This window comes from Thamnophis elegans, chromosome Z (genome assembly GCF_009769535.1).
Source record: "Thamnophis elegans isolate rThaEle1 chromosome Z, rThaEle1.pri, whole genome shotgun sequence".
In the NCBI taxonomy this organism is placed as follows: Eukaryota; Metazoa; Chordata; class Lepidosauria; order Squamata; family Colubridae; genus Thamnophis; species Thamnophis elegans.
The window spans coordinates 57,101,861-57,128,685 of NC_045558.1; the positions used below are offsets into that span (position 1 = coordinate 57,101,861).

Consider the following 26,825-nt stretch of genomic DNA (forward strand, 5'->3'; position numbering starts at 1 on the left):
GGAAGGCGACCGAGCAGGAAGCGTTGGCAGCCCATAAAAAGCGAGCCACGTGGGACGCCTTTATGTCGGACATAGCAGCAGGGCGGCCAAAAGCCGCTTTCAAGCTATTCTTCTGTCCTGGTGGACTAGTAGATGAAATGAAATCCATTTATCAATTATGTGGTCAAAGTAGAAATTAACAGCCACCGTTGGTAATCACTATTTCTTTTTTTTTTTTAATTAAGTTTTTATTTTACACACATAAACACATCAACAAGAACAAACATATAACTTAAGACAATATAGGAACAAGAAGTTCTATCATATATCATATAACAGTTCCGTATCGGTTTCTTTGGAGTTAGTGTTTTCCCTTTCTATACCTTTCTATCTTACATTCATGGTCTCTTTATTTGTTATCCATTTTTATGTATAATTCTATATTTATTTATAGTTAGCTATTTATAACCAAATATTGTTTATCTATAATGTGCTATATATTCTTACTATCATTTATTCTCTTACATACAATTCTAGGTAAACATTCACATGGTTATTCTTTTTCTTTGCCAATCTTATACTATTGTTATTCCATTTAAGAGATTATAAAGTACAGTTTGGATTGTATTGTTTACCATCCCAAACGTCTATTATGACACCATCTTCTTTTCTCTTTTCTTTTCTCTCTCCCTCCTTCTCTATTTCCTTCCTACCTCCTCTCTTTCCCCTTCCTTCTTCCCCTTCCTCTCTCCTACTTTTACTCTCTCTCTTCCCCTTCCTATCCTCTCTCCTTCTCTTTTTCTCCCTTCCTCCCTCCTCTGCTTCTCTTTCTCTCCCTTCCACCTACCTTTCCTTATCTCTTTCTTCTTCCCTTACCTCTCCTCCACTCTTCCTCTTCCTTTCTTTCTCTCTCTCCCTTCCATCCTCCTCTCCTTTCCCTTCCTTCTTCCCTCCTTTCACTACTTCCTTCCTCCTCTCCTCTCCTTCCTTCTTCCCTCCCTTTCTTTTTCTATTGTTATAAGTGTCTCTTTCAAATCTCAATTTATATTTTCTTGGGGATGGTATTTCCACAAACCCAAATGATTTCATATCATTTCCTTTTTTCTCTTTCGTTCTGTAGTCTATATATCATTGATTTCACCATTCTTAACCTTCTTATTTTATTAAACATCTGGGCTCTTTTTTTGTGTGTGTGTATTCAGTCCATTCAAATTTATCGAGATAATTGTTTCTTAATCCATCTTTAACTGGGGTTGTTTTGTTTTTTTACTTCTGGTTTGTATCTGACTTTTCCCTCTCGCACGTTCCTTCTCTGCTCTCTCTCTTTCATGCCTCTGTTCTTCTCTCCTGTTTCTTTCATTATGTTCTGATGTTTCTTTCTCTTGACCTCCACTTTCTAATGCCTCCTTGCGGAATTCTTCATAGAATTTGTTTGCCTCTTCTACATTTTCTATCTTATATCTTTTTCCTTGCCAAAATACTAGAACCCCTTCTGGTACCAACCATCTGTACATTATTCTATTTTTATTTAACTGGTTTGTTAAGAATTGGTACTGCCTGCGTTGTTCCTGAATTCTTCGTGGTATCTGTTTGAGCGTGATCAACTCTTTTCCCTGTAGAGTAATTGTCTCTTCTCTGGTTTTTTTGTACACTTCATCTCTCGTTATTTTTTTAGCAAATCTTACATGCACTTCCCTCGGGAGTCCATGTCTTCTGGCATAATTAGTATGCAACATATACGCCTCATCAATGTCTCCTCTCACTTTAAGAGATTCAGTGAGAATTTTAATTACTTTTCCTTTCACGTCCTCCTCCTTCTCTTCCGGTATGTTTTGGAATCTTAGGTAGAGTGCAGCTCTTTCATTTTCCAGTCGAATTAATGATAGTTCTAAATCTTTATTAAGTTTTTCATATTCCAATTCCATTTTTTCCATCCTCTGGTCTGATTGTTCTATTTTTACTTCCATACACTGGATTTTCTGTTCATTAATTGTTAAGGCCTTCTGTATCTTTTCAATTTTGTCATCTACCATCTTAATAGTTCCTTTCAATTCTCCCATTTCATTTTTCATTTCTTCACAATTCCTCCTTGTTACTTCATGGTTAGTAGTTGTCACTTCTTGGCTTTTCGCCAGTGTCTCTTGTATCATCTGGAGGATTGATTGCATACTCTGCATCGTTGGAGCTGGTCCTTTCAATTCTCCCATTTCATTTTTCAATTCTTCATGATTCCTCCTTGTTTCTTCATGGATAGTAGTTGTCACTTCTTGGCTTTTCGCCAGTGTCTCTTGTATCATCTGGAGGATTGATTGCATACTCTGCAGCATTGGAACTGGCCTCATTGTTTCTGCCATCTTTTCACCTTTCTCCAACCCCAACGCGCTCTCAATTGATCTTTGATTTGATTTAAGGAGGGGGGTGTTGCAGAGATCACATTGGGTGTAGTTTTTTTCACTAATTTTACTAAAGTTGCCATTTTTTATCCCCCTGTTTATCCTTGTCCACAATTGCATATAAGGTTTACTTTTACTTCTACCTTGTCAGTAATATCTATGATATAAATAAATGTATATTTCAATATTCAACAATAATTAACTGTCCTTAATATTACATTTCAATCCCTAAACATTCCTATGTAGTATTCTATCCTATTTGATTATTTGGTTTTTGGTCTTCACTTAATATTTATCATAGATTTATAAATTACACTATTATCTTATACCAATAAATGTCTCTCAATTTTATCAATTATGCAAGCATTCAATCCTAATAATTAGTGTCTCTGTGTATCACATCTAAGATTTCCTTACATCAGATTTTAAAGTTTGGATTTACAATCCACTAGGTGTCACCCTTTCCTCAGTCTCACTGTTATTATTTATGCAGCAAAATTCTCTTTCCCATACAGTTCACTATCCGTAGTCTCTGACACTGTTCCGAGCTCCGAGGCAAATAAGTGTCAAATACTTATAAATTCAACCAGCAGCAGAAGGGATAGTGAGCAGAAAAAGAAAGATAGGGAGCTTGGTGTACCAACCCGACTATTAAACAATCTCTTCTTTGAGCTTTCCAAATCTTTTTGGCAAATATTATCTTCCACTCCACTCCTGTTTATCCATGTCGCAATTTCCTTCTCACTGTGGCTAAATCCTTTAAACTCTTTCTGGCTGTCCCTTTTGTCCCAGCGTCTCTGCGTCTCTGCTCCAGTTCCTTTTGGCAAAATTGAGCTGCAAAAATAGCTTCTCTTCCGGCTCTTTCTTCTTTCAGCTCACCCTCTCTGCCAGTTTCGCGTTACCTTTCTCTTTGGGTTGTCAGCAATAGTAACAAGTATCCGATTTCACTGCCACTCTGTCTTCACTCCCTTCTTATGCGGCCGCCATTCGCTTCAGTCCTAACCAAAAGGCAGGATATCTCCTTGTCCGTTTAGGGGGTTTCTCCTATCCGCGGGGGGATTTGCCTTATCATCCCAGCATCTACAGAGTATCCCCTTTAATCTGTTGACCCCTTCAGGATCAACAGTGCTCAAAAAAGAGCCCAAACAAAGGAGTTAGAGTTAGAGGCTAGGAGAGCTTCCTTCCCTCCACTCTAAGCACGGTGACGTCACCACAGGAAGTCCCCCCGGTAATCACTATCTCTTATATAACCTAGAAGTTTCAGAGAAGGGACTCATTACTATTAAAGACACATATGTACGTTAAAATACTATTTTACATTCTTTCAATGGTAAGTAAAAGGGTACACAAAACTTTGGTCTTTGTCTGCTAGAATTTGCAAGTTACACTTACCAGGTTGTACAACTAATACAAGCAGTATTCCTTTTCTGGTCCCTAAAGGATCATAAAGATAATAGGGAGTGAAATTTTTTGGGGATATTCAGATTACTAATATATGAAAATCCCAAGTTCATGAAAAATATATTGGAAGTTTTTACAATTAGCTCTATCATAATTTGCTCTCAATTCACCCACATGCCAGAGAAATAATACTTAGACGTTTGTGGAGGTATATACACATTTAACATCACAATCACAAAGCCCTTATATTGGAATTTAACAGCTAAGCAAAAAGAAGAAGAAGTAATGGTAATTTCTGTGCCATCCAAGTTCTTCCTTGATCAATATGGCCAAACTCCCTATTAACCAGACTTTTTCTTTTATTTTTCCATGCCAGGGTGACTCAATACTTAAAGCCAGGTATCAAAATCTGTCCATCTCTAGCTGTTAACTAGGTCTCTTGTACTGCAATCAGATCAAAATTGGATAGAAATTCAGGTAGATCACATAGTTTATATTTACATCCTGCTATATTCCTTGCTAACAGGAATCATTGTGTCAGGGTTCCGACCAATGCCCTAATAAAATCAGGAACCTCAAATCACTTTGCAAGAAAAATCCAGTTGTTTATTAGGAGCGCCATGTCGGCACGACTTAAACGAAACCAGCTGTCAGCACTTCTTCATTGGATAATCAGGAAAGAAGACCACGAGACTCCATGAGTAGAAATCAAGTGTACTTTTACTAATTATAAATGAACAGAAGCGTAGCAAAGCGAAGTCTGATTATTTAGGCACGAAAGCGAATAATATATTGTATAATTCATTCCCCTCCCCTTGGCATCCCAATTACAGTCCAGTCATAATTCTCCCAAGTGTCAGGTGTGAGATAACTTCGAAAGGCATCACCAGGATGGAATGCTGGTGCCGTTGGCCTTGACGGGAAACCTCCTCCGCATGCACAGTAAGGTGGACAGTTCAAACTCCAGAATCTTCCTCCAGCACAACAGTTAGTCCCCTCCCAAATACCATGCCCCCCTCCCCGTTTCAATGGCAGCCAAAGCAACAGCAAAGCAGAGGCTGACACCAGCTCTGACTTCACCCAGTTCATGCCTTGCTCTGACCCTGTTGCCCCCCCCCCCCCCCCCAAGGTGTGTCACCAGTCACATTCCCCAATGAGGCAATTTCGCACATTGTAGAAGTTACTCTCTCCAGCTGTTGCAGGTCTCCCTGGAGATGGCCTTGACTTTGGCCGGCTAGAATGTATTTTGTTATCTCATCAGTAATCAAATCAATTTAAATACACTAGGGAATTGTCCACATCTCTTCAAGTCACTTTTATATGTTCAATAATATTCAGGGGTACTTTAACTAAAGTTCTTATTTAATATTCAAATCTCCAGTGGTCTTAGAGTAAATACATATAGTCCTGTAAGTATTTTCAGTCTTTCAGTGGGTTAATCCTAGGCTTGCATACTTCCCCTCTCATAAGCAGATGGTGCTCTTTGCTTCAACCTCTCTGCAATGTTATTGGCAAGTCCGATTTTAATTATTGTAAATTATAAATCCAACAAGTAAGCAGTATCAATAAAAAAAAATTAAGGTCCAAAATTCCAGCATTTTAAAATGTCTTCTCGATACCACATCTTATAGAATAGAATAGAATAGAATAGAATAGAATAGAATAGTTGGAAGGGATCTTGGAGATTTTCTAGTCCAACCCCCTGCCTAGGCAGGAAACCCTATACCATTTCAGGCAGATGGCTATCCACATCTTCTTAAAGACTTCCAGTGTTGGGGCATTCACAACTTCTGGAGGCAAGCCGTTTCACTGATTAATTGTTCTAACTGTCAGGAAATTTCTCCTCAGTTCTAAGTTGCTTCTCTCCTTAATTAGTTTCCACCCATTGCTTCTTGTTCTGCCCTCAGGTGCTTTGGAGAATATTTTGACTCCCTCTTCTTTGTGGCAACCCCTGAGATATTGGAACACTGCTATCATGTCTCCCCTAGTCCTTCTTTTCATTAAACTAGACATACCCACTTCCTGCAACTGTTCCTCATATGTTTTAGCCTCCAGTCCCCTAATCATCTTTGTTGCTCTTCTCTGCACTCTTTATAGAGTCTCCACATTTTTTTTACACCGTGGCAACCAAAACTGAATGCAGTATTCCAAGTGTGGAATTACCAAGGCATTATAAAGTGGTATTAATACTTCACGTGATCTTAATTTTATCCCTCTATTTATGCAGCCTCGCCTGTTGGCTTTTTTAGCAGCTGCTACACACTGCTGGCTCATATTTAAATGGTTGTCCACTAGGATTCCAAGATCCTTCTCACAGTTACTACTATTGAGCAAGGTACCACCTATACTGTACCTGTGCATTTCAGGTTTCTTTTGCCTAAATGTAGAACCTTACTCTTTTCACCATTGAATTTCATTTTATTAGATAGTGCCCAATGTTTACATGACTTTATTAATTTTACTTTTTTTACATTCCCTTCCCCCCACCCTCCCACCCAGTTTTCTTTCTTTCTTTCCATTCCTCCCTCCCTTTTCTTTCTTTCTTTCTTTCCATTCCTCCCTCCCTTTTCTTTTTTTTCTTTCTTTCTTTTCATTCCTTCCTCCCTTTTCTTCTTTCTTTCTTTCCATTCCCCCTAACTTTTCTTCTTTCTCTTTCTTTCTTTCTTTCTTTCTTTCTTTCTTTCTTTCTTTCTTTCTTTCTTTCTTTCTTTCTTAAAAACAGATTAAGAAGTTGCCCTTTAAATGGGATTTTAAACGGAAACTTAAGATACATTGAACTGTGCTTCCATCCCATGTGGAATTCCTCGGGATGGAAAGAATGGGTGGGCGGGGCCTATCCTCCCCTCCAGCGTCTCCTGCCAGCCCTTCCTGGGGCCAAAAAGCCTCCGAGCTCAGTTTAGCTCACAGGACAGGACCGGCGGCGGGGGCGGCAAAGGCAGTGTCCAGGCCCAAGTCAGTTTGAATCCTGGCATGCGCCTGCCTGGGCAAGAGCCCATCCCACCAGCTTAAGCAGGTGGCCCGACTACCCCACCGGTCTCCTGCTCTCCGGGCATCTTCGAGCCCCTGTGTAGGTGGCTAGGCTGAAGCAGCACCGCCGACTGTGCTCGCTTCGGACATCCGTCGGAGCCGAGCCTGATCTGCCACCCAAAAGAACCCGTCTCTCTCCCCCTTCTGCGCCTTGGCTTTCCCTGACATGGAGACTGGACGGGGCGGCGTCTGGGTTGCGCCCGGAGCTGGGAGGAGGCTGCTTCGCCACCCGGTGCTCTTCATGTACCTGCCGCTTCAGGACGCACTCCTGAGCATGGGCGATGCCGGTAGAGGTGGATGGTCTTAGGCGACCTCTGTGAAAGGATCGTTCGACTCCCAAAGGGGTTGTGATCCACAGGTTGAAAACCACTGTTATAGGGGTGGAGAAGGGGGGCTGCGTTCTCGTCTGCCTCTCAATTCTTGATTTTTGATTGCATTCCCCATCTCTTTTCCCCTCATTGCGAAGGGTGACTCGGTTGAATTCCTCCTTCAATTGCTCCAAGGATTGAGATTCCAAGTAGGGATTTGGAGATTCTGGTCTCTTCCTACTCCTTCATCCACTCCAATCTTTCTAGCTCGCTTATGGGTTGCCCCAAAACGATGGGAGCTAGGGTATGGGAATTTGGCCTTGATTGCTTTAGGGACTTTTTTCCACCAATATTCACCCCTTTCTGCTTCGGTCACTGAATCGTCTCGGTTTCCATGGTCAGAGATGGCTGCACTGCCTCCTGGGTTGCCAGGAGCAGGCTTTTTTCAGAGATTCCACCCTCTGCCATGGCGACCTGAGTTTCTTTCCACAGCTCAGGTATCGGAGAGCAAGTGGAGAGTCCGAGCTCAGGAATCCTGGTCGTTTTGGGTTAGTTTTGGAGACCTGGTTGGTTGTCAGGGTTCCGACCAATGCCCTAATAAAATCAGGAGCTTCAAGCCACTTTGAGAGAAAAATCCAGTTGTTTATTAGGAGCGCCATGTCAGCACGACCTAAGTGAAGCAGCTCTGACTTCACCCAGTTTGCGCCTCTCATGGCTTTCCGCAAAGCTATTAAAACCTGGCTTTTCCGGCAGGCCTGGGACTGTTGACCTCTTGATTGAGGTCCGGCCCCTCTCTGATTGGGTGTATGTTGTGCTTTTTCTTAACTTTGTTGTGTCTCATTGTTTTAATTCTTTTTAAATAATTTTTCATTTCTGTAAGCCACCCGGAGTCCTTCGGGATTGGGCAGCCTAGAAATTCAATAAATGAATGAATGAATGAATGTCATATTGGCACATCTGGGAAAACCCGAATCTGAAAACTTCCAGGGTTTCTCCACCTAAAAGAAAGTCCAAGCACCTATCCAGTACCCACATATCCATCACATGATCCAATCAAAGCACTGTCCCAACTTGAGATGCCTCCCAGTCACACCCCTCCAGGTGCAGGGTAGAATGTTCTTGACTCTCAGAGAAAGGAATGTTATTATGGCTATATATCTCCCCTGGTCAATACAATCCCCCCCTCCCAGTTTCTAAATGTGGCAGACCTGAAGATCTAATACCCAAGATGGCTTCCAGACCTGACATTTGACTTCGGCAGGCTGGGATGTGTTTTGTTTTGACTGAGTTGTGAATTCCTCAGTGCAGCTGCATGGTGCAATTTCCCATCCCCTTGTCTATCGCAGCTTGGGTCAGGAAAGCTTCACAAGTTGACACATTGTATCATTAATCATACATACAGGAGAACAAGAAGAAGAGCGAATTGGGGGTGACTTGTAATGTGGCCCCTTTAGTCAGCCTTCTGCACATGGGAAATTGAGGGAACCTGATTTATTCAAGTATATGTACAGATTAGCGAGTTTCCTTAAAGATTGCTTGGCAAAGCAGCTTTCTTGGTCTAGGGAATTCTTCACCAGGCCCATTTTGCTCATATATGAAAAAGCTTATTGTGAATATCTCATAGAGAAGCAGTTCTGCTCAAATATTTATGTAACAAGACGATAATTTATCTTGTTATTTGATGATTTGATGAACATTGGTTGCACAAATTCTTAAAGTCAATATATATATTAATAGAAATCAAGCATTTTTAATAAATGTGTTTTATTTTTTAGCTCCGCACTTCTCTTGGTAAAGGCAGGGCATTTATCCGCTACTCCTTAGTGCACCAAAGACTTGCAGACACTTTACAACAGTGTTTTATGAATACCAAAGTAACGAGGTAAACGTGGCTGGTTTTGTTCTTTTTGGTAGTGGTGATTATTTAATTGAATTTATATCACAGTGTAATTATTGTATATCTTGTTGAAAAATGTGGAAATAGATTCCTTTTTTTTCATTTTTCTTTTCTTTTTCTTTTTTTAAAGTGACTGGTACTACGCAAGAAGTCCCTTCCTCAATCCAAAACTGACTTCTGATATTGTTGGTCACCTCTATGAATTAACTGAAATTCAATTTGATTTGGCATCAAGAGGCTATGATTTAGATGCAGGTTGGCCCACATTTGCCAGGTAATACAAAACTGCTGCCACTATATTAGAAAAATGTCTACAAAGTCTATAGTTTTCCTAACTCAATTTTGCCTCAGGCTTTAGTAAAATTTCTTTATATAAATCAGTGGTCAAATAATACTGACTTTTCACAGTTTTGCAATATTTCCATCAGAAGGACCATCAGCAATATACCTACCACGCAACAATTTTAAAACACGTATTGCAACTCTAAGGGCATACAGATTCTCCTTAAATTATGGACATAATGGATATGGATAAATTATGGACATAATGGACATAACTGCCAATCACAGTGGTGACAGTCATAAAATTATATGACCTTTTTTGCAGGGTCATTAAGCAAACAAAAGATTTGCTTCAAGTGTGGATTTGCCAAAAGTCAGCTGTAAATGATGATTTTTGGCAAAATCATAACATGGTTACATTATCATTGGACACTACAAATAGTTGTAAATGCTGAGCACTCAAGGTGTAATCACATTACTGCAGAAGGGCCCATCATTGGCATCCAAGTCCTAAGTACTCCCAGATAGATCTGTTAGAAGGTTGAATGGTCACTAGGCAACCAGTTGTAAGTCAACTATTTGCATATTCAATTCTAAACCAAATGGATCCTAGTAAACCTAGTAAACAATTAAGGAGCCAACTAATAACTTTCATTCAGAGCTCAAAGAAGAGCTGAATTCCGAAATTTTTATTCCAAGTTGTAATAAAAACAAAACAAAACAATTGATGCAGAGGATCCACATCAGAGGAGAAGATGGGAAGCAAGTGATGAAACATCACTGTATAAACTTATAGTTTGTCGGATAAGAAACATAGAAGGTGAGCCTTATTTAACAATTTCTTCAAAATTATGAAGAAATTGAAGTAGGAAGCCCTCTTAAAAATATAAACAAATATCAGTTTCATCTTGAAAAGTTTTGCTTCAGATGCTCACAGGTTCACCTCTCTAGGCCTTGTTTATTTGTTCCAAAACTGAAGATAAAACATAAATAGATCAGTTTAGATGCAGGTGGATAGTTGCTAAGATAAAATTCTATTTTTATATAATTTTATTTATAGTTTTTTCTTTAACATCCATAAGTACTTAGTGAACAGTTAATTGTCTGGGTTGATGTATATTATACACAATACTAATAATAATACTAATAACAACAACAACAACAACAACAACAACAATACTATTTGGGTATACATAATAATCTTTCAACTAACATTTACATACATACATACATACATACATACATACACACACACACATACATATATATATGTATATATATATACATATATGTATGTATAATTGTATTATGTCTCATACATTTTTCCAATTTCTACCTTCTACCTCTATTTTCTAGTCTTACCATATTAAAACGTATTCTATATCTAATCGTTATCTCTTGCCCTTTTTAGTATTTAGCTGAGATAAAATTCTTGAAAACATTTTTTTCTTAAAACAATCATTTTTCCATGTTCAGGAGAACATTGTGCTCACTTGGCTCCTCAGCTTACTTATGGAAGCCTCCAAGTCGCAGTTCAAGCATGAGCAGTTTAGTGAGCAGTTCTGTGCAGGTAATTATATTGCCTAATTATTTTATTTTATTTTACTTTAGATGGTTGCACTATTATCAGAATTCATGTGTGTTCCTCATTTGTACTTTAACTTTGTGTAATAATACTAAAAACATCTGCTGGTCTGCTTTACCAAACTATTATAAGGATTCTCCAGGCACTGAAAAAGCTTTTATAAACAGCTTTCTTGCTAACTCAGATGTTTTCTCTCCATTTAGGCTCCAGACAACCTTTCCAGCCCAAATGAGAATAGCTTTTTTAATACTGAATCTCTTGAAGGCCTAGATGATGTGCATATGGAACTTGACCAGGCAGAGCTGCAGCAGAAGGAACTACAGAATCAAATCCACAATCTGAAAGAAGAAAAACAAGCACTTCAGGCCACTATTGGCCTTCAGAAGCAGCAACTGCAAATGCAAAGAGAGAAGAACAGCAATATGGCAGAAGAGAATGATAGGCTAAGAAAAATCCTAGGGGAGTTAGAAAAACAGATTTCCCATTATACTCAGGGCACCATTCAGGAGTTCCAGAAATGTTTAGAGACACTAGAACCGAATGCAGCTGATAAGCAGAGAGAATACTCTGCAAAGCTTGAGAACCTGGATTCCATGAAAAATGCCCCCGATTCCAAAATCCTTCTTTTGAATCAAGAGCTAAAGGCCATGGAAATCTGGTTGGCCAAGAAAGATCTCTTGATTGATGAGCTTACTGCTAAATTAAAATCAGCAGAGAAGAGAACCGAGGAGTTTGAAACAATAAAAGCAAATAGTCTTATGGATGAAAAAAGTCACCAGGCCACCAGCCAATATGAGTCCGTACTAAAGATTGAGGAGTTATTAAAAAAGCTTTGTTGGGTAGAAGAGGAAAAGGCTGATGCTCAGAAACTGCATAGTGAACTTCTTTCTCATCTTAAAATTATGGAAGAGCAACTCCATGTGAAAGAAGAGAAACAGAAAGAATTTGAATTGAAACTGAAATGCCTTACCATTAGCACTAAGGAAGAATCTGAAAAATTGCTTGTTAATCTGGAAGTCATGACTACTGAGAGGGCTGAACTGAAGAAAGAGCTAGAAGTGAAAGACAAAATGGTATCTGATTTTCAAATTCAGCTGGCAGATATATTGGATTATGTAAAATCATTAGAGCAAAAGCTTCAGGAAGAAAAGAAAGAAAAGGCAGAATCTGAGATGCTACTAAGTCATACAAAAACAACCATGGGACAAGAAATAAAAAACTTAACGGAGCATCTTGAATTGCTGGAAGTGCAGTTGGCAAAACTCAATGAGACGGTAAAAAGTTTAGAAGAGCAAAAACAGGAAGTTGCTATGGAAAGAGACCATCTCAAGACAAGAGTATTAGAAATGGAACATCAGATCACAAAACAATGCTCCTCATTGAGAAATTCCTTTGAAGAAAATGAAAACCTCAAATCCCATAATTCAAAACAGCAGCAAACCTATCAGAAGTTGGAAGAAAAATGTAGAGAGTTAGATATATCTAAATCATTTTTAGAAGGAGAAGTTGCTGAGTTAAGAGCCTTTGAAAAACAGCTCCAGAATCAAATAGATGATGTCATGGTATCTGTGGATGAAAAGGAGAAAACACTTCGAAAAACGAACAACCTGTTGAATGAAAACTTGCAAAATGCTACAAGACAGAGCCAGTTTTTTGATGAAAAACTGAAGGCTCTGGAAGCTGATTACCAAGAATTGAAACAAAATGAAAATAGCATTGCAGAATTTTTAAGTGGGGTCCAAGCAGAACTCCAGAATGCCAAAGAACATAATCTGCAAATGGAAAAAAATCTGACTTCTTCAAGGCAGAATGAAGAATCACTGAAGTTACAGGTCACAGAGAAAATTGAGTTATTAGAAGGCCTGGAGAGACAATGCAATCAATTTCAAGAACAGGCTGAGGGGTATAGAATTAAAATTGAAACCCTTGAGAAAAATTGCCTTCATCAAGCAAAAATAATCGAATCTCTTACTTCTGAAAATATTTCTGCAGGGAAAGCCCAATTGGAATTGGTATCTTATCAAAAGAACGAAGCTAAAGATTTGACATTAAGACTGGCTGTTTCTGAGGAACAGCTGAATATCAGTTGGGCAGATATATCTAGACTCCAGGAAGAAATTATAGAATTTCAAGCCAAGCTTCATCAGACAGCTGCAGAGAAACAAAAGCTTCAGGGCAAATTGGATATCACAGAATCTGTTTTAAGTGAGCAAAAAATATTAACTCAGCAGCTGAAAGAGCAAAATGAAATATTGACTAGAAACCATATGCAGCAACTACTTCAATGTAAAGAAGAAGAGGAAATGCAGAAAAATGAATGGAAAATAATAGCCCAACAGAAAGCTGAACTGGAAAAAGATGTGATGTGCCTAACAAATGAATTGTCCACAGTCAGGAATGATTTGGAAGTTGTTAATATGGAAAACATGGAAATCAAGGACCTTTTCCAAAGAACCAACATGGACATGGCTGAGCTGGGTATTCAGATTTGCTCTCTGACATCTGAAAAGACAGAAATAGAAAAGAAGCTCACCCAAGTCACAGAGGAGCTCAGAGCTACCAAAGAAATATCAATCAAAGAACACGAGAACTTGCAACTTGAGCTGACAAGATTCAGTAAGGAGAAACAGGAATTACAAGAGAAACTGGAAGATTCAAATGTTTGTGCTGCCATTGTACCTGACCTGCAAACTCAGATGGAATTGACAGGGAAACAAACCAAATGTTTCCAAGAAACTAGAAAAGAAGAGGTAGCTACTATCACATTTCAACCGAGTACAATTCTAAACTATCAGACAAAATTTAAGGTAAATTTTGGTTTCTTTTTTGATCAGATAAAGCTGCAATTTTATGTTCATTTGAACACAGAGGTGTTCTTACAAGTGTACCAATTGCAACTGCTGATTCTTCTGCAGCCTTAGTACCCAAAGGAAAAGTGCCAGTTTCTTCCAGTTAAATGAAGATTTGAAGTCACTTGACCAAAAGAAAAGATAATTATTCCAGGAGGAAAGTCTTCCTTCATATATCATCTAGTCCACTGAATGTTGTCAGGAGAATTAATTTAGCCTTTGAATAAAATTTAGTTCCCATCCTCAGTTCTACCCCAACTTGACAGCATAATAATATTCAACTGTAAGTATGGAAGTGTTCTAGGAGAAAATAGATCCTTCAATACCTTTCCCAGGAATACTTCAGGAAGTAAGTTTGCATATCACTCCTTGGTATACTTCAGTCAGAAGTATTATGTATATAGAAAGACTTGGAACTAGAGAGAAAAACTGATTTAGTTTATTAACTCTTGACCTGATAGTACAGGATATACACAAGCTTTTGATCCATGTGCACAGCCTTTTACCTATGCCCTTAATGGTGAAACTTGAGCAAGCCCAGAAGTGAAAAATAAATAACTATAGGAGATAGAGGAATTGGTGCTGACGTGTGAATTCTGACTGTGTGAGCTGATAGATGTTCCAAATGATAACACTGATTTTTTTTGGTCCTCAGATTTCATTTCCTAATATGATTGTGATTTTCCTGTCAAAATATGGCACTGTAGGTAGTCTTTGCTTTCCAACTGCCTTGTTAGAGACAAAGCAAAGTTAATAAGAGAACATGGAAGCAAAATCACAAGCATGGTCACATGCTGTTTTGTTTAACCATTAACTCATAAATGACAACATAAACCCACCACAGTCACATGATTTTCAAGTTAGTGTTTGTGGTACTTAGGTAAGGTCAATTGTGGTCACTAATCAGTCCCAATTGTGGTCACTAAGCAAGGACTGCCCATACTCTAAATCTCATTATAGAAGCTTTTGTTTGTTGCACTTGTAATGATGGCAGTTTACAACCCATCCTTAATTGGTTCCTGAAATCAATAGAAAATTGCATAATCTTTGAAAAAAATCATTTTCATTTATTCTGTTTTAAATTTACCTTTGCAGGCTGTCAGTGAAGAATGTGAAAAATTAAAGGAAGAACTTGCAGAACAGAACCAACAAGCAAATGCAGCAGAAGAGGCACTCAATGAAATGCAGGTTGAAACTTTATTTATTTAATATCAATATTAATATTCAGTTGATATTTAATTAAACTCACGGAACCATGTAAACTAAGCTAATTATTGATGTTTTAAGCATGTTGGTCATCCAGTAGGAAGACTCTCTACTAGTACTATGAAATCTTGATCAAACACCTTTCTCATTAAGCAAACTAAGTATACAAATGGGTCCGATTTTTGTCTGGACTTCTACCCCCAAATTAGGGATAGTGTATCCAACATAGTTTGGATGAGGCAGTTCAGTTTACATTAATTTTGCATCATCTCTATCACTCAAAAGGTTATAAAAGGGAAGAAAGGTAAAGGTAAAACATTTTACTTTTCAGGCTTGCAGGATTTTTCTACTATAACCTATGTCAATAATTTATAGTTCTAGTCTTCCTGTGAAGTCACTTTCTTGATCTGGTCTCTCTCTCAAAAGGTGATCAAGTAAATCAAGTAAGTATTAAAAAACCAAAATCACAGAAATCTATGCCTCTCTATTTTTGTGTTTATAAAACTATGTGTGTGATGACCTGGGGCGTGGCATGAAAGCAACACAACCACATTCACTACAAGTCCTGGAGCAAAGCTCTTACACGCACCTTCAGAAGCCTCTGGCTGAGTTCTTCCATTTGTACTTCTGGTGCCTTTGGAAGCCTGATCTGCAAGCTCTGTGGTCAGCTCCGACCTCTCCTCATTGGAGGGTCCAAATTCATACCATAGCCATCTTAGTGAGGTGGTGAAGTAAAGGGGGATCGCCTGGCAGGTAGAGAAGAATCGCATCTCTCCTCCTTGACTTGGAAAGCCCCCTCATCTGAAGATGAGGAGTAGCGGCGGCCAAAATGGCCGTCATGAAGCTGGGGACAGCCTGAATACCCAAGACCCTGATGAGGTGGAGAAAGTGAATGGAGTGTGATATGGGTGAGAAAATATTTTTTATTGGAAGTTGACCCCAGAAATCCAGGGGGGAAGCATATTTAAAGCTATTTGTTGAAGTTGTGAATGGGCACACAGGAAAAATACCAGAGAATTGAAGAAGGAAATTTTTTGCTTTTTAAATAATAAATGGAAACTTGGTTCCTCAAAGCTAAAAGATATTGAGTGATATTGAGAGCATTTTATTGAAAATTTTGAAAAAAAAACTTTTACAAATATTTACCTCCCTCCCCCTACCCTCCCCACCCAACCCCCCCCAACCTCCCCCCCACTCGACTTCCCAGAACCAATACAGGGTATAAATCTTTAACAAAGATATTCTAAGCTAAACTTTAAAAAAGTTAGTATCATCTTTCATTTGAGCTTTAACTCCTCTTTGCTAGGCTAGCTCTAAACAGATTGTATCATTCCTTGTTTCTTCAGTCATAAACTATCTGGAATTTTTTAGTCCCATATTTATTTTGAGTATAGTCAATCCATCTTCTCCACTCCAGTTTATATCTCTCATTTGAGTGGTCCTTGAGATATGCTGATATTTTAGCCATCTCTGCTAGGTTTGTTATTTTTAATGTCCATTCTTGAATAGTAGGCAAGTCTTCCTTCTTCCAGTATTGTGCCACCAACAGTCTTGCTGCGGTTATTAAATGCAAAATCAAGTTAGTTTCTATAACTGTACAATCAGTAATTATACCTAACAAGAATAACTGAGGGGTAAACTTTATCCTTTTTTTAAGAACATTGTGCATAATCCACCATATTTTTATCCAAAATGCTTTTACCTTTTTACAAGTCCACCATATATGATAGTATGTAGCATTGAGACAATCACATCTCCAGCATTTAGGTTGTAAATTCGGATACATAGAGGCCAGTTTTTTAGGATCTAAATGCCATCTATAAAACATCATAAAGTTTTCTCTCAAATTTTGGGCTTGTATAAATTTTACATTTCTTACCCAAATCTTTTCCCATATATCCAACATTATTGGTTCTTTAAAATTTTGTGCCCACTTTATCATACAGTCTTTAACTAATTCTGTTTCCGAATCCATTTCTATTAATGCATTATATAGTCTCTTTATATGCATTGGACTTTGATCCCTAATTTGTTTTAGTAAATTATTCTCATTTTGCGTAAAACCGATTTTTTGAACTTTTTTCCATCTGGCCTGTAACTGACCATACTGAAACCATGTTTGAATTGCCTTTTCCTCTTTTAGTACATTCAAGGGTTTTAATTGTAATACATCTCTTTCTAAGGTGAGAAGCTGTCTGTATGTAGTTACATCCTGTTTTTGTACTATATTTATGTTTTCTATTGTGTGTCTAGGAATTGCCCACATGGGTATCTTATCATTTAGTTTGTATTGATATTTTTTCAAGACCCGCAGTAGAGCATTCCTTAAAATATGACTTTTAAAATTCTTATCTACCTTTTTGTCATATAGCAGGTAAGAATGCCAACCATATACCAAATCATGCCCTTCGATATTAAGTATTCTATCATCTGTTGAGTTAATCCAATCAGTAATTACCGATAAAACTACTGCTTCATAATATAGTTTTAAATTTGGTAATTTCAAACCTCCTTTCTCACACACATCTTGCATTATTTTTAGTTTTATTCTCGGCTTCTTCCCTGCCCAGACAAATTTGTTAATGCCCTTCTGCCATTCTAGCAAATTTGCATCTTTTTAAAGTATTGGTATCATTTGAAAAAGAAATAAAAATTTAGGTATAACATGCTATTTTTCCCAACAAAGACAATTGTAATTTTCCCCAATTTTTCATCTCTCTCTGTATGCTGCGCATTACATTAAAAATTGCCAATTCACTCGATCAAAGGCTTTCTTGGCATATAGAAATATAAGCGCTGCAGGGATGTGATTATTCTTTCCCAAATATTCCAGTATATTAACAATTTGTCTTACATTACTTCTCATTTGTCTCCCTTGTATAAAATCGGTTTGATCATTATGAATCAATTGCTGAATAACCAACATTAACCTATTCGCTAGTATTTTAGTGAACATTTTATAATCTATGTTAAGTAATGATATGGATCTGTAATTTTGACTAAGATCTTGATCTTCTTTAGGTATCAGGGATATGAAGGCTGTCTTCCAAGATGGTGGGTACCTTCCCTTCCATTTGGATCTTATTAAATAGTTCCTTAAGGGGCTCTACCATTTCTAATTGTAGATTTTTGTAAGAAGCCCCTGTCAAACCGTCTGTACCTGGTGCTTTCCCTACCTTTAGCTGTTTAATTACCTGGAGAATTTCCCCCGAAGTTATTGGTTAATTCAATCTCTCCCTCTGCTCGTCTTTAACTATAGGTATTTTTTCTTTATCCAGGTATCTATCTATATCTAAACCTTGTATTTTGTCATTCATGTACAATCCTGTGAAAAATTCACGAAAGACCTTTTGAATCTCATCCTGTTGATACACTTCCTTCCCTTTATAATGTAATTTCGATATATTGCAAGATTTCTGTTTCTTCCTAATCAGATATGCTAACTATCTACCAGATTTGTTTGCGTTACAAAAAGTATTATGTTTTACATATAGCAAGTTAGTAGCCACCTGGTCTGACATCAGCATATTAAATTGCGCTCTTAATAAAGTAATTGCTTCTTTAATCTTCTTCTCTCCTGGGTTTAATATTAACACCTGTTCTCTCTTCCTGATCTCGTCCCCTAGTTCAGTTCTTTTCCCCCCCTGTTTATGTCTATGTAACCTATTTAAATTTATTAGGACTCCTCGCATGTACGCTTTATTTGCGTCCCAGACTATTTCCATAGATGTCCCCTTATTCATATTAAAAACAAAATATTCCCTTAACAATTTTTTACATTCATTAATATTTTTCTCATATCTAAATAAGTTTTCCTTCAATCTCCAAGTCCTTCTTGCTTGCATACCATATTCCAGCTGCATCCAAACCGGATTATGATCTGATAAAGCTCTGGAACATATCTTCATCTTTTTTACCCTAGAAAGTAAATCATTTGTTGTTAGTATAAAGTCAATCCTAGAAAAGGATTGATGTCTATTGGAAAAAAATGTAAAGTCAGATTCTTCTGCATTCCTTTCTCGCCAGATGTCTCTCAGTTCGAAATCATCCATCATATCGAAAAAGGACTTGGGTAGTTTCGCTCGCATTTGGATATTTTGCCGGAGACCCTTATCTTTCTTGGTATCCATAACACCATTCTTGTCACCCAATAATATACAAGATCTATAGTCCCAATGTACTAATTTAGTATGGAGCGTTTTACAAAATTTGTCTTGTTGTTGATTAGGAGCATATATTCCCATTAGAAATATCTTTTTCCCTTCTAATACCAGTTCTATTGCAATATATCTTCCTTGAGAATCTGCTTCAATTAATTTGGCTTTCATGTCCTTACTTAAGTAAATAACTATACCATTTTTCTTCTCAGGAGCAGAAGTTACAAAGTGTTGTCCAAGTCTTGTATTGATCAAATATTTCTGGTCAGTTGATCTAATGAGTCTTTTGCAGGCAAATTATGTCATTCTTAAATTGTTTCAAATAATTATTTATTTTCTTCCTTTTCTGTGGGGAGTTTAAACCGTTAATGTTCCAGTTTAAGAACTTAGTTATTATCTTTAGCTCCCTGAAGCTTTTTAAGAGCCATCTGAAAATCCTGTAGTTTGACTTTCGGCCTGGCTCCTCCCAATGCTTCTGAGCTAAAACCTGTGAGTTCTTGGATGGTTGCGTGTGTTTGTTGCAAAGCTTGTTGCTTTTTTAACTCTTGTTCCATTCGCCTAGTAATCACGCGGGTTTGTCTTTGCTCCTTTGCTCCTTCTAGTTCTGAGAGAGGAAGTTGATCCAGCCTTAACGAACCTCGGGTATTTTGCTGTCTGTCCTGTCCTTCTTGTTCTCTTCCCCTCTCTCCTGGAGGGAGGGGATGTCCAGCCTTCAGTATATTATTATAAAAATCTTGAGCCTTCCATACTGAGTTAAGACGATATCTTTGCCCCTGGTAAGTAACTGCTAGCCCGGCTGGGGCCTCTCATCTGAACTGTAACTGACGGTTTTTGAGCTCATCGACTAAGAAGGCATAGTCTTTCCTCGATCTCAACATTTTGGGTGGTATTTCCTTCAAAACAGTCACCTCCTGACCCCCAATTTGAAGCTTAGTTTTGTAAGACTCTTGCAATATCAAATTCCTCATATCTCTCGTAGCAAAATAAACCACAATGTCTCTTGGGAGTTGCTTTTGTCTGGTGAGCCAGGAGTTAACACGATATATCTTGTCAATCTGCCAATCAAAAATCCCCCCTGATCGTCCCAACAATTAATCAAAAGCTTCTGAGAAAATCTGCTTCAAATTTTCTTGATTTTTCTCTTTGACGCCTCTTATCCTTAAGGCAAATTCCATCTGTCTATACTGCAACATTATAATTTCATTTTCTGCATCATCAGCCTTTTGTTGAACCACATCCATTTTCATTACCAGATTAATATTGGATTCATTAAGATCTTCCAATCTATCTTTGATTCCAGATACATAACTAGATAGGCACATAAAAGCCTCAAAAATATCATCTCTAACTTGTTGATTACGAATCTGAACTGAATTCATAACTTTTTCTGACAATTCCTTATGGGCAGCAGATATCTTTTCGTATATTTTAATTTCCATCGCAGCTGCATGATTTTTTAAGGCCTCAGCTAAGGCCACACTTAGTTCTTTTTGCAGTATTTCTTGGGTCAATGGCTCCCCTGCGGGGGTAGGAGGGTTTGGGGGGGGGGAGTAGTGACTGTAATTTAATTCCAGGAGCATGAATTACCAGCGCTCTTCGAGGCATTTATCTTTTTCTGCTTAGAGGCCATTTCATGTTTAATCTTCTCCACCCAATTACTAAATCCAGGCAAGCCGCTTGTCCAGCAATTACTATTTAGTTTAGTAATAAATCACTACTGATTTAATGATCTTTGAATGTTCTGAGCTCCATAAAAATCTGTAGCATCAGAGCCTGACCCCACCTACAAAGCTGTTCGGCGCCATTTTCTGTGGGTTTCTAGCAAGTAGTTTATCAGAAGGAATTCTTTAAAAAATGGAGTTAAAGTCTTAATATATACAATTAGAAGTTCTCCAGTACTAGCCTGTCCCTGTTGGGATCAGTAATAAATAAATCCTTGAGCTGAGGGTGGCCTTTGTTCTGCAAGTTTACCACCAAATTCTTGTCTAGCCTAATGCATACCCCTCCCTCCCTCCACCCTCCCCCCCAACCCCCCTTCTCCTTCCCCCCCGACTTCCCAGAACCCGTACACGGTATGGATTTTTAACAAACACAGTCTAAAATCTTTTGAAAAAAAGAAATAAAGAAATTAATGACATTCTACGTTGACCTTAGCTTCTTCTTGCTGAACTAACTTTAAACAATTTAAATCATTTCTGATCTTAAGCATAGGCTAACTGGAATTTCTTGGTCCCGTATTTATTTTGTATATAGTCAATCCATTTTTTCCAGTCTCATTTATATCTCTCATTTGAGTGATCTTTAAGATATGCCGATATTTTAGCCATCTCGGCTAAGTTTGTGACTTTCAATGTCCATTCTTGAGTTGTAGGCAAGTCTTCCTTCTTCCAGTATTGTGCCACCAACAGTCTTGCTGCCGTTATTAGGTGCAGAATCAAGTTACTCTCTACCACTGTAAAATCAGTACATATACCTAGTAAGAATAACTGAGGAGTAAACTTTATCCTTCTTTTAAAGATATTTTGCATAATCCACCATATTTTTATCCAGAATGCCTTAACCTTTTGGCAGGTCCACCATATATGATAATATGTAGCATCGAGAGAACCACACCACCAACATTTAGGCTGTACATTCGGATACATAGAAGCCAGCTTTTTAGGATCTAAATGCCATCTATAGAACATCTTATAAAAATTTTCTCTCAGATTTTGAGCTTGTGTGAATTTCACATTTGTTACCCATATTCTTTCCCATGTATCCAACATTATTCGTTCTTCAATATTTTGAGCCCACTTTATCATACAATCTTTAACTAATTCTGTTTCCGAATCCATCTGTATTAATACATTATATATCCTCTTTATATGCATCAAGCCTTGATCTCTTATTTGTTTAAACAAATGATCTTCAGCTTGGATAAAACCAATTTTTTGATCTATTTTCCACCTAGCCTGTAATTGCCCATACTGGAACCATGTTTGAACTACCTTCTCCTCTTTTAATACCTCCAAAGATTTTAGTTGTAGTACCCCCCTTTCCAAAATGAGAAGCTGTCTATAGGTAGTTCTATCCTGTTTTTGTGCTATGTTCATATTTTCAATTGTATGTCTAGGAATTGCCCACATGGGTATTTTGTCATTTAATTTATATTGGTATTTTTTCCAGAGCCGCAGTAAAGCATTTCTTAAAATATGACTTTTAAACTTCTTATCCAGTTTTTTGTTGAATAACTAGTAAGCATGCCAACCATATACCAGATTGTATCCCTCGATATTCAGTATTCTATCATTAGTTAAATGAGTCCAATCACTAATTACAGATAGCGCCACTGCATCGTAATATAATTTTAGGTTAGGTAATTTCAAGCCTCCTCTCTCCCGTACATCTTGCATTATTTTCATCTTTACCCTCGGCTTCTTTCCTGCCCATACAAATTTATTTGGAAGTATTGTTGAATAAAATACGGGGCTTGGATGGTCTAAAAGGGATCAAGATTAGGCAGCAAGAATACAGAGTGCGCGCTTTTGCGGATGATTTGGTCATAATATTGGAACAACCGCAGGAATCCAGTAGGGTTTTAGTGAATATGATTAATCAATATGGTCAAGTATCTGGTTTTAAAATAAATTTAGGAAAAAACAAAATATTAGCTATAAATATGAATACTAAACAAAAGGAAGAACTAGGAGGGACGCTAGGATGTGAGGTGGTCAAAAAAGTCAAATATCTTGGAGTCAATATTTTAACCTCAAACGGGAATTTATATAAGCATAATTATGAACCACTTTGGCATCGTATACAGATAGAGATGAAAAAATGGGAGAAATTGCACTTATCTTTGCTGGGTAGGATAGTAGTAGTGAAAATGAACATTTTACCAAAATTTTTATTTCTCTTCCAAATGTTACCTATACTTAAAAAAGATGCAAATCTTTTAGAATGGCAGAAGGGTATCAAAAAGGCAGAAGTCCTTGACGCGGAGAATTCACTATGTTGCCGGGCGGCTCCCACCCCCAGATTTATGTTCTGGGGGGGGTTAAATGGAGTGCTACCCAAACACAGCTTTCTCACCTCCTCCTATGCCCGTAGAAGAGGTAATCAAGCTGTCAAACAGTTGATGGATACTGTTTAGACAGCTTAATGCAGCCAAGGATCCGGAGCTGTTAAAAACAACAACTCCTTTCAGACCATCCCATCTGGAAGTCCTCTGAGAGCATTTTAAAATGCTGGAATTAACATCCCAAAATTCTCTTCATAAATGTTGCTCAATTATTGGATTTATAATTTTAAAATAATTGAATTCGGAACCGTTAACAATTTCACAGAGAGGTTGAAGCAGATAGAAGTGAGACCACCATCTGCTGATGAAAAGGGAAATATGCAAGCTTGGAAATAACTTCAAAAGACTGGAAATATCTGTTAGACACAGACCTACTCTAAGACCACTAGAGATTTGATTGTTAACTAAAGACTTCAGTTAAGAACCCCCGAACATCACTGAATACTATTTAACATATAAAGTAACTTGATAACCTCCTGCTGAATTTAAATTGTTTGGATTAACTATTGATGAGACCTTTAAAATTGTGACTTGGAAGTTTGGCTTTTTGAGTTAATTAACTCTGGACAGTGGGCTAAAAAAGAGATTGACTAAACAGACACAACATAAGATGGAAGTGAGGAGAACTTAAACAGAATGGAGCTTTTTCAAAGCATCGAGAAAATATTTGATTATATAGACCAAAAATTGGGAAATTTAATACAAAGAATAATGGACAATGATCTGGACAAGAAGAAAGAATGTAGCTACCAGAATAAACAGAGGGAAAAGCAGAGAGAAATCAGCAAGAAGAAGATAACAAGGAGGAGATGTTGCCAAAACAAATAGTGATTAAGGAACTAAAAAAGAAGGAAAATAATGTAAAAGACCTAAAAAGGGAATGGGAGAAACAGGAAGAGAACTGGGGAAAAGATATAGGAGGTGAAATAGATAGTTCTGGAATTAGACGGTGGGAAAGGGCAGAGTTGAGAGGAAAAGTTAGATTGCATGGTCAAATAGAGGGAATAAAAGATCTAAGGGACAAATATGGGAGAAAAACTAAAAAGAAAATAAGATTAAAGATTCGGATGCGGGTAAGAGATGATGGATAAGGGAAAATAGAGTAAAAGAATACTTTTATGAATATATTTCAATACTGTGTATTAATATCAGAAATGTACAGGTTGGGTTATTTTAGCAGTGTGATAGATATCAGGATAATATTTTAATATAAATGGATATGAAGAATGGGAATAATAGATTTTGAATGACTACTAAATATGAATAAAACTATGAACAACAGTGGAAGGTTAGAACTTAACAATGGGCAATTAGAGAAATTATATAGAGCCGATAGACAGATGATGGAAGCAGTTAGCTTCCTCCCATAATTGGGGCTTACCAGGGGTTGTAAAAAATCTAATAGATACCTTTCACCCTGGCTTCGCTGATAACAGGATAAGAGTCTGTGGCCTAATGGCTAAGAAGTTTGCCTAGGATGTAATATAGCCCAGGTTCAAATCCCAGTAAGGGTATGGCTAGCTGATGAGAGCTAAATAGCTTGAAATAGATCTATACTAGTCTCCCTTTATTTATTTATCAGCACAAATAAAAACACACACACACACACACACACACACACACACACACACACACACATATATATATATGATAATATATATAATCTAAACATGTGTATTAATAGTAGAATTATATGTACTGAAGAACTGAAAAGAATATGAATAGAAATACCCTAAATGTATAAATGATCATGATTGATACTAAAACTGTATAAGGAGATATTGAAAAATGGAATGAAGGATGGAACTTTTATTTAACTAAGGAAATGTGAACAACAAAATAGGTGGAAAACATGTCTTTGGATATTATAGTGATATGAAAGGGAGAAGAAAGTTAAAATATGGATAGAAAATAGTGGGGGGAAATAATAATTATATATTAATATGTTAAAATATACAAAAGGACGGAAAGATGGTTCAGAAATGAAGGGTGATAATAAAAGGCATGTATAAATAATATGAAACAATGGAAATTAAATATAATATTTAGGAATAATAAGACTATGTTTATGTATACTGAAATGTATGTTACCCAGTTACCACACCATTCACGGATTGATATGTATAAAGAATATAAAAAATAAAAAAAAATGATTAAAAAAAAAGAAGCCTCTGGCTGCAAGTAATCCAGTAAGACAGGTTAACCAAACAGCAACTAGGAGCAGTCCAAAAAGCCAGGTTAATCAAATAGAAACCAAGGCCAGCAGTGCAATAAGCCATGTTAGCTAAACAGTAACCAGAGCAAGAATGTCAGTGAAGCAGGCAAACCCCGCAAGACAGAGTACAACACTCTCCAGGCTTTGGCCTGTAGGAGCATTGCCCCAATGGCCACATCTGATGTATTTGCCCCTGTCATGGTCGGACCACTGCCTACTGAGGCTTGACTTTCGGAGGCCAATCCCCCACTGTAGGGAGGAGGAACCGATTAGGTGGTTCCACCCCAGGTGCCTTATGGACCCTTTGGGCTTTCAGACGGCGCTTGGTGTTATACCTAATACTCTCATCCACATCCGCCTTGGTCGCTGCTTGGAACTCAGAGGCGGCAAAGGCTCTCAACCGGATTGCGCCTTTACGGCCTATCCGAGGCAGCGGATCCAGGAAGGCTCCTTGGTTCACCGAGGAACTCCGGGAGATGAAGCACCAAAAGAGACGCCTGGAGCACCGCTGGAGGTCCAGTAAGTCCGAGTCAGACTGAGCACTGTTAAAAACCTGCATCAGAGCCTACCTTCTGGCAATTCGGACTTCAAAAAATACATACATTGCCGCTCTGATTGCATCCGCTGAGTCACGCCCGGCTGCCTTGTTCAGGATAGCCCGCTCCCTCCTGAAAGAGAGGGATGCGGGCAATCCCTTACAGGGCAGAGCTGAGGAGTTTGTCCAATTTCTCTCAGATAAAGTTGGTTGTGAACAGCAGGGAGGTGACACGGAGGTGGATCCAGGCAATGGTTATCGCCTCCCTCCGGGAGGGGTTCTTTCCGCCCCCCCTAAAGGCGGTGGTGGTGAGACCCCTCTTGAAAAGGCTGACTTTGGATCCAGCCATTTTAAATAACTATCATCCAGTCTCCAACCTCCCCTTTGTTGGGAAAGTTGTTGAGAAAGTGGTGGCCTCTCAGCTCCAGCGGTCCTTGGATGAAACCGATTATCTAGACTCATTTCAGTCTGGATTCAGGCCTGGCTACAGCACAGAAACTGCTTTTGTCGCACTGACCGATGATCTCTGGAGAGCCAGAGATGGGGGCCACGCCTCCATCCTAGTGCTCCTTGACCTCTCAGCGGCCTTCGATACCATCGACCATGGTATCCTTCTGCGACGGTTGCGAGAGGTGGGGGTGGGAGGCACCGTTCTTTGGTGGTTCTCCTCCTACCTCTCGGACAGGTCGCAGTCGGTGTTGGTTGGAGGGCAGAGGTCGACCCCTAGGCCCCTTAAGTATGGGGTGCCACAGGGTTCGGTCCTGTCCCCCCTCCCGTTCAACATCTACATGAAGCCCCTGGGTGAGATGATTCGGCGGCACGGGATAAAATATCACCAGTACGTGGACGATACACAGTTGTATCTGTCCGCCCCGTGCCAACTCAGTGAAGCGGTTGACGTGATGTGTCAGTGCCTGGAGGCTGTCAG

The 26,825-nt window shown here is 38.3% G+C and overlaps 1 protein-coding gene across 2 annotated transcripts in view; it reads left to right on the forward strand.

Annotated features, from left to right (window-relative positions):
• FYCO1 (FYVE and coiled-coil domain autophagy adaptor 1) overlaps window positions 1-26,825 on the forward strand; it is a 130,241-nt gene that overhangs the window by 19,231 nt on the left and 84,185 nt on the right. For both annotated transcript variants that reach the window (XM_032235241.1, XM_032235242.1), the window contains exons 5-9: window positions 8,884-8,990; window positions 9,136-9,279; window positions 10,764-10,857; window positions 11,076-13,679; window positions 14,817-14,909. In XM_032235241.1, coding sequence (XP_032091132.1) covers window positions 8,884-8,990; window positions 9,136-9,279; window positions 10,764-10,857; window positions 11,076-13,679; window positions 14,817-14,909 — 3,042 coding nt within the window. The remainder of the gene's footprint in view (window positions 1-8,883; window positions 8,991-9,135; window positions 9,280-10,763; window positions 10,858-11,075; window positions 13,680-14,816; window positions 14,910-26,825) is intronic.